The sequence below is a fragment of the Bacillus rossius genome, chromosome 7 (assembly GCF_032445375.1).
Source record: "Bacillus rossius redtenbacheri isolate Brsri chromosome 7, Brsri_v3, whole genome shotgun sequence".
Taxonomy (NCBI): Eukaryota; Metazoa; Arthropoda; class Insecta; order Phasmatodea; family Bacillidae; genus Bacillus; species Bacillus rossius.
The window spans coordinates 44,796,400-44,805,293 of record NC_086335.1 but is presented as its reverse complement, the minus strand read 5'-3'; the positions used below and the strand labels follow the sequence as shown (position 1 = coordinate 44,805,293).

Sequence of the window (8,894 nt, the reverse complement as noted above, 5' to 3'; positions counted from 1 at the left end):
TTTTTTAATTGATAGTTTGAAAAAACTTAGGTTTTATATTAAGTATATATTGTGTATGTAAAATTAATAAAATTTTATATATATGTATGTATATATGTATTAGGATTTCCTTGGAAAAATTCAGAGTTGTGATTAAATTGTTTGTACATCAGTTTTAAGAACCACAATGTTATTATACAAAAGAACTGAAAAACCTAATACAAACACTACAGGACTGTTCTAGTTACAATTGACTGCCACAGCCGAAACCATAGACATACTCCATCCGTCTGCTCGTCGAAAGTTAGACTTGGCAAGCTTTTGATGGACGGATGGATATAATTTTCCGGGCCATCCAATTGGTTGCGGGACACCTGACCGACCGACGGATAAAGGCGACTGGCTATTGTGATTCCACCTGTACTTGGCTGTGAACTTTGTGTTTGACTTTAAATTTCATATTCATATTCCCGTAGCTAAGATGTTATTTTTATTGCTTTTTTTTCCCCCACAGCAGCTGCGCGTGAATAAAGTTTTGTGGAGGTGTCCGTTGTGCTGCCAAAGACGTTTCGAGGACCATTTTTCACTGATGAGGCACTTGGAGGTGATGTTGAGCGAGGTGTACTGTCCAGGCTGCTGGTTGTATGTTGGAGGCGTGCAGAGCTTATTGGACCACCTGCAGAAAGGATGTCCTGGAGTGACGAACTTTTCCCGATGTTCTGCCGGACCTTCACCGTCGGCAAAGGTCAGTGGTCCACGCCCAAGCTTGCTTGACATCAGGCTACTCGAGACAGATCAGGGTGTCCACCTTCTGGAAAATTGGGGAATTTACTTGAAATTCTGGAAAAGTCATGGAAATTCCCCAGTGATAGTAATTGGAGGGAAACATGTTATGCTCTAGTCCAGTGGTTCCCAATTTTTTTTTTTTTTCGGCCAGGGAACCCTATGATCAACTTTTCTTTTGGTGGAACCCCAACTCCTTCAAAGAAAGTTATTTAACAATAATTGTGCCTGCTTTTTATGACATTCGTCCTGACTCGCGGAACACCTTTTGGGAACCGCTGCTCTAGTCTACCATTACCCAGATAAAAAGGACTTTTTTTCCAGATGTTATATTGCATATTTATACACACTATATAATGGTGTATGCAAGGGTCTGTTTGAACTATGTCAACAACGGGGGATGATGGAAATGGGTAATTTTTCTATAAAAATTGCAGAAATATGTAAATTATTTTAAAAAATATATATATTTTTGAAGTTTTGGTCAGCAGGTAATAGTCTGGGAAATTTTATTAAAGATTTGTGTGGACACCCTGGGAAAATGAAGAAATAAATTTATTGTATGCTGGCAATAAAAGGTTTTTTTTAAGCTAGCTATATTAATGTCTAACTTCCAGACAGGTTAGGTGAATTTATGGTTTTACTGTGATCAGTTAGAAAGTGAGTGATTCCCTGTTTATCTTAAACATTAAATTGAAGTGGCAGACATAATTAAGCTTGCAAAAAAGGTGTATTTTTATCAAATGTTCATCCATGAGTTTTATCTCGTGAGCATTAAATTTCTGGCAGTTCTAAGCCAAGAAAATCTGAATAAAAATTTTTAAAACTGTTAAATGAAAACAAAAGAAATATTATGTTTTAACTTATGGGGAGAGATAGGAATTAAAGGTGAAATGGTTTCATTAGCTTTATGCTAAATAATTTTTGATCTTTTTATTTTGAAATATGGTGGTGTTAAGGCAGAGATTACATGTTAAGAAATTTACAAAAACCATAAAATAGTAGCCTATCTATTACAGTACATAGTTGTAGTCATTGAAAAAAGTTAAATACTAAACGCCATTGACTTCACAGGGTAAAGTGTTTGTAGCAGGCAATCCATCAGATTATATACTATGCTTTAACAAAGCTAAATTATAAAATTTATAACTATAGCAAATTTTTGTATCTAAAAATTTTTTAAATCAAGATATCGTCGTTCGGTTTCTCTCGCTTCCCCTAAATGTTCATCACAAGCCACATTGTATTTTTTTATCCGGGACAATGTCCACAAAGGTTCCGCTATGTAAGTAAGTATTGTATTTCGTGTTCTGTAGGAAATATTTCATTAGAAATATACTAATTGCAGTTATGCTCGCTATGTGATTTTCTTAGTTTGCACAGCTGGATAATGCCTACAAATTTACTCCTGTAGTCCCATTTACAAAAAACTTTGTTATAAAAATCTGATGTTGCCAATATTTAAAAAAAAATTGCATAACTGACCTTTATTAACAGTAAAAAAAAATATTTGTGTAATTCTTTACTGTGTACGTGCACCACAGTACCATTTACCTCTGTGCTCTCCAAGCACATTTTCATTGATAGAGAATTGGCCTGGTTATTATTGAAATAGTTTACATATTTTAATATTGATTTCTGTCTGTGTAATTTGTGCACTCAAAGAATTATTTTTTCAATTGCGAATGTGGAGGGTTTAGTTGGAGAATAGCCAATGTGGCAACCAATGAAATTGCTAGTCTACTCATTGTCTAATTTTCCTGAATTGATATGATGGTATTTGCAAACGGATTACATTTTATTAGTTGGTCGTAACATTGGTATTTAAAAGAATGTTCATTTTTTGTTACTATGAGTTGGTTTTCAGTTGCAGATTTTTCTTGTAGGAACAAGCTTCAAGTTTGGAAGCAGTGCTGATCGACTTGGAGGAGGATGAATTGTCAGGTGCGTGCAGTAGCTAGGGTTAGTTGGCTGTACCAGGCTATAGACTGTAGATACTGATCATTTTTCTCGTGTGCAGCCTCAGTTATAAACAGGAATTGAGAAGTTAGGATCCATCGAGCAAATATTTTATCCACATGGAGAAGTGGCATTGTGGGCAACTTGCAAACATTTTGAAATTAGCTCTTCACATTCTGCATTCTCCAGGAAACTTGAAAGAATGGATGATATTATTGTTAGTGTACAAATTATTGGGTTCATGTTTATGATGCACTTTAGAGTGATATTGGTGATTAAGTGTAGTAGTTACTACTTATTTATGCATCATTAACACATTAGTCACATTATGCATAATAATAATAATAATAATAATAACAATAATAATATAATTTGAGTGCTTTAAAGAATATGCTTTTAAGCAGAGTCAGTTATTTTTTTATTGATAAAACAAAATTTGTTGTGCATTGGGCTAAGTTTTATTATCTGTTTATAGTAACTGATTTGAAAACTTGCAAAAGTCATGCCATAAGTTATTCTCCATGAAAATTTTCACAGAGCAATGGAACTGCTGTGAATATTATTGCTAAATAGCAGGACACTTAAGAATAGTACATTAAATGTTTGTTATATTAACAACCTACTGTTTACTGTATTATATTAATTACCTTTATTTATTATCAGCTGATGTACCTGTGCTTTACTAACATGTACATATGTAAGTTATTAAATTTTTTTTTTTACTGAGATGTACAGTAGAACCTTGATTAACCAGGGTAATGGGGGGAAGATCAGCATGGATAAGCGAAAATCACTGATAACCAAATTCAAATTTATTTAGGTTATACAATACAGCAACATTTTATAAGTAATTTATACAAAACAAATGTACTAGTATTACTACACTAATTATTAAGTTTTAAAAATATGTAAGAATGAAATAATTTGTAATGACCTAAAAGACACAGCTTCAATGAAAAATATGAATTATATTTACAATTTGATATGCATAGGTACGTGCAATTTAACAAATACAGTAAACTCCCGGTATACCGCGCCCCGATAGATCGCGGAATCGGGTATATCGCGGGTCAAACCATGTCCCCCAATCAGAAATGAATAATAATAATAATAATAATAATAATAATAATAATAATAACACAGTAGAACCTCGTTAATTCGTGATGGTCGGGACCGAGATAATCACGGATTACCGAATTTCACGGACTAGCGATTAAAGCCCGGAAGGTCTTGTCAAGCTTCTCAGATACCGGCGTGCAGCTGGGTTAAGGCCAAGGTCATGTGACGTAACATCTACCGAGGCTTACTGCGCCTTGGCAGCAGATGGATAAAAAATAGTAAACTCTCCATTATTCGTGTTAATTGGGACCCGCCGATGCCCGGATAATTAAAATCCTGTAAAAAAAAAGTAATAAACCCGGATAATCCGTTCACGGTAAAGACCGTCTTCGAATTAGTCTCGGCTTAAAAAAATACGGCACTGCCTAGCCATTAGTTCATGGTCATTTACAACAGCCGAAGAGAGAAAGATAAGATCGTGCTGAACTTGCACACATAAATTTTGGGTAGCCCCCCCCCCCCCCCCTCTCAATCATCCCACTTCGTCCAGCCGAATGCCAGACACGTCACTCGCCAGGCGCCTGCCGTGCGTTGGCGGGTGGAAACAAACAAAGGGAGACGGGAAGCAGAAGTCAAGACATCCCCCTCAAGTTTAAAGAGTGACAAATGTGACAGCTGAAAGGGGGACGACACAAAGGGTCGGTACAAACAGCGTTGCAGAGTTTGGCGGCCCATGCGAAGGCTTGCAGTGTTTGCCGGCCGCCGGCCCGCGTGACGTTAATTTTAAGCGCTGACAATTTTTACTTCTCTTTTTTTTTCTGCACTTTTAAATCGTCCCGGATTATCCGATTCCCGAATTAGCGCGTCACGGATTAACGAGTTTCTACTGTAATAATAATGGAATAAATGATTGACAGCCGATTAGGATAATTTTGCGTTGTAACTCACAAACTAAGCATCGGGCAGAAAAAAGCCTAGGCGTAGAAAATGTCCTCAGTGAAATTCTAAACAAGATATCTCCGTACATTATTCCTCTATCTTGTAGTGTTTTCAAATTATGATCCAATCCAGACCAGTGTTATTTTCTGAAACATTAGTTCTTAACATTTTTTTTAACCCACAAATAAAGCATCGGACAGGGGACCCGATAAAGCCTACCGTCCAGCGACATTATCCAGCGTGACTCGGCTGGGGATTGATTTTGGATAGGTTTGTTTGACGGCAAGCGCTGGGAGGGGAGAGGCGAGCCGAGAATATGCGACCAAGACACCCGGGTAGATGGGAGGAGTGGAATATAAGCGCCAGTGATGAGAGGGGCGATTAAGCCGAAAGGGGGGAAGTCTGGTGACCTTGAGTAGTTCACTCATTTCCGTCTGCACACTTCTCGTGGTCACGTGTGTTGACAAGCGGAGACATATAAATGTTTTGTTACAACTTGAACCTACAGACGTAATATTATTCGTTGTATTATACACGTTCATCTTTTTACTTTGGTATAATGTTTTAACATTAAATAATAAAGTAAATCAGCTAGCGTAATTTTAATCTTTGCCGAGGAATTCCCAGTGGTCCAATACTTACGTGAACCATACTGTACCACTTTTGCCGTGAGGTAGTAAACAAGCCCCGGAAATGTTTATGTGTAGCGGCCTCCCGACCTTTAACCAGAGGCTAGGGAATATAACACTTGCCGATCCGAGCCACACACACTCAGCAACTCGACACAGCGTTTGATGGAATAAGTAAAGACAACGTTTAACAGACTTTTTAATACGGCGCCACTGATTGCGCTAAAATTATTTTGGCGCAATTTTTGTATCCCACATGTGACCATTTATAATTTACTGTAAGCATGGATAACAAAGTTTAACCACTTTACACAATAGACGATTCTTTATTTTATATTGTACGAATGCTAGAATAGTTTTTCACGTATCTGCTGCATACTTCTGCAAAAGACACGCTATTTGTAAGTACGTAAATCTAGAATTTTTATTTTGTCAATCAAACTCGGTACTTTGCGATTCATATTCGGTTTGAAGTATTACTATGGCCTTTCTATTTAGAAGACTTTGACTACAAAATCGTGTGTAACCGCACACACTGCACTTACTTTGTTACGGACACTCAGACGAAGCAGATACTGTGGCTGACACCACGAGACTGGCAGCTAGTGATGGGTCGTTCGCGAACGAGTCGTTTATACTGAACGACTCGTTTATGTGAGCGACTCGCGAGTCGCTCTTCAAAAAAGAGCATATCATTCGCGAACGATATTAAAGGTAAGAATCGGCAGGCTATATTCACGAATGATACACAGAAAGGAATGGTTGAATGACTTTGGCTCGCTCGACGAAATGTGAGAATGAAGCAGATATCTCGTAGGTGTGATAACCTTGGCTTGTTTGGATGAAAAATGAGACAAGAGAAGTTGGCGGGTAGCAGATAAGACCGCTAGTTTGTAGGCTTATAGAATTTCATTATCGCGTGTTTTCTACAAAGACACATCTTTGGTAACAGATTCATAACGTTGGAGCGTGGTATCTGCTTTAAATCACACAGCACAGCATTCTATTTTTTAAATCCTAGAGAGAAACAATACGAAAAGAGTGCAGGTTTCTTTTATCGTGGAAAAATATTGTAAAGAAAAAACCTTACAACATGCCACATCACATATTGTGTAATATTGGGTTTATTGACTTAAAAATTAGCTAAAAATTGTGAAAATTGTTTTAAAAATTGATTCGACTACTCGGTAAAAAAGCAATGTAACGTCTTGAAATAATTTTGTGATATCTTGGATTAAAAAAACATATAAAATTTTACATATATCCTATAGCTGCACAGAAATTTTGAACATAATTAATTTAAAAATAAAATTAGGTGAGATGGTAAATTACGCATTTAAATTAAATTAATAGCTACATGAATTTAAGCGAAAATGATTACCTTATGTTGACTGCAGCAAGTGTATATTTCGACTTTCAAAACGGAACACTTAGGCCTATGTACTAGTTGAGATGCTAATTAACACTGACTCCTGCTGCACTTTCAAAAGCCGACACACGTTGAATAAGATTCAGATTCTTCTTACACATAGGAGTAATCCTTTTTGTTGAGATCGATGCATAACAGTTCGAAGTTAAAATTACTGAAATAATAATGTACTCGGGAATTGTTTCTTGGTCCATAATGAATGTTTGCGATAACTGCAATTATTTGGTAAACACCGATTAAATATCCATATTTCAACAAGTCATTATAATAAGGCGCATTTTAAATATTGTCCACAAAGTACTTTACAAATTTTCATTCAGAAATAATATTTGTGAAACAGATTTTCCTGAAAGCCTACTTCTTCTATCTGTGATAATTTGGCCAGCTTTAGAAAAAACTCGTTCGCATGGAACTGAGGTCGCAACTACACAAAGACGTTTTTTGGCTAGTTGGAATAGTGTTGGATAAACTTCACGCCTTTCAAACCACCAAGTGAGCGGGTTTCCATTTCTTGGCAACAATGGTTCCTGTAGGAATTTATCGACTTCAACTATCCCTGCAACTTTTCGATTGGGATTGCTCAGCAATTTTTTTACACTTTCATCGAACTCTTCCCAAATCGAAGACCCCTGGTATTGAGTAGCATTTTGCACCTCATGTGTTATGGTTGGATTAGATTTAGATCCGAATTTCACGCAGTGCGAAATTAGAGTCTGTTTAATTTTTTCCGAAGAATTCACATCGGAAAAACCACGGGCCTTGAATCGCGGATCCAACATCGTAGCTTCTGCAAACACACTGTTTTCTTCAACAGCTTTGAAGCGTTTGTTGATGCCTTCTAGCAATCTCTCTGCAATTTCCTTGGCGGGAACATTTTCGTCGAGTTCGGAATTACGTCTAGCACACCATGTCTTCAGTGCTTTAACAAACAAAATTATTTTTGAAGCAGTGACTTGTTTTTCAGAGCTAATTTCTTCTGTGCAGTCCTTAAACACTTTCAATAATTTACATACATTTTGAATATTGCTCACATCTTCGTTCGTAATAACTGGAAGGTCTGGGTAGTTAATGGCTGTAGTTGAAGCTAGGGCATCTTTGACATCAACAATTCTTTGAAGCATGTCGTAAGTAGAATTCCATCTAGTGACGACCTCTTGCTTTAGCTTCAGACATGGCTCACCTAATTGCTCTTGCATGGATTTCAATTTTGCACAAGCTTGAGGGCTTCGTTTGAAAAATGCCACGATACTCTTGACTTTGGTAAGTAGTATCTTGGTTTTAGTCCCATCAAGTCCATGCTGAACAATCAAGTTCAGGTTGTGGGCAAAACAAGATATGTGTGTCCAGCCGGTAAGGTTAACAGCTGCCACCATGTTAGCTGCATTGTCACTAACAACTGCAACAACTTTTCTGTCGATGCCCCACTCATGTGTCACTCGCCTTAATTCCTCTGCTACATTTACAGCAGTGTGCTTGTCGTCATAATTAAAACATTCAAGAAGACAGGAATGTAGTTCCATATCTTTGTTAATATAGTGTGCTGTTACTGATATGTAACTTTCATTTTTTACTGATGTCCAACCATCTGTCGTAATTGTAACTGCATCAGCAGCCTCTAGAGCAAGCCTAACTTTTACTTTCGTTTGTTCGTACATTTGAGGCACTAAAACAGTGGAAACAGTCTTTCGAGTAGGAAGTTGGTATCCACTGTTTAAATTTTGCGAATATTTTCTGAAAGCTGGGCTTTCTACTATTCTGTAAGGCAGGTAATCTTTAACAATCAATTCTGTAAGACTGTTATCAATGTCTCTATTTTTCCTATTTGACAATGGCTTATGAAAGTATGAAGAAATTGTACTCACACTTTTCCGACCTGTGTGTAACACTGTTTCTACTGACTGTGCTTCACTAGAAGGGACTGTGTTTCGTTGAGTATTTGAAGTTTCTTCTGCAGGCCTACTGGATACAGAAGGTTCTGGATCATTTGGTTTATCCTCTTCAAATCTTGAGATATCTGCAGGTAGCTGACGTTTCAAGGACAGTGAAATTGTGGGATGTATGGTTCGCACATGGCGTGTGAGATTAAATGTACTTCCACCTTTGTACGAAATCACTTT

At 37.1% G+C, this 8,894-nt stretch overlaps 1 protein-coding gene across 3 annotated transcripts in view; it reads left to right on the top strand.

Moving 5' to 3' along the window:
* Positions 1-8,894, top strand: part of LOC134533932 (uncharacterized) — a 38,464-nt gene that overhangs the window by 12,891 nt on the left and 16,679 nt on the right. For all 3 annotated transcript variants that reach the window (XM_063371748.1, XM_063371747.1, XM_063371749.1), the window contains 2 exons: positions 494-724; positions 2,649-2,706. In XM_063371748.1, the coding sequence (XP_063227818.1) occupies positions 569-724; positions 2,649-2,706 (214 nt within the window). In that variant the 5' untranslated portion in view covers positions 494-568. The remainder of the gene's footprint in view (positions 1-493; positions 725-2,648; positions 2,707-8,894) is intronic.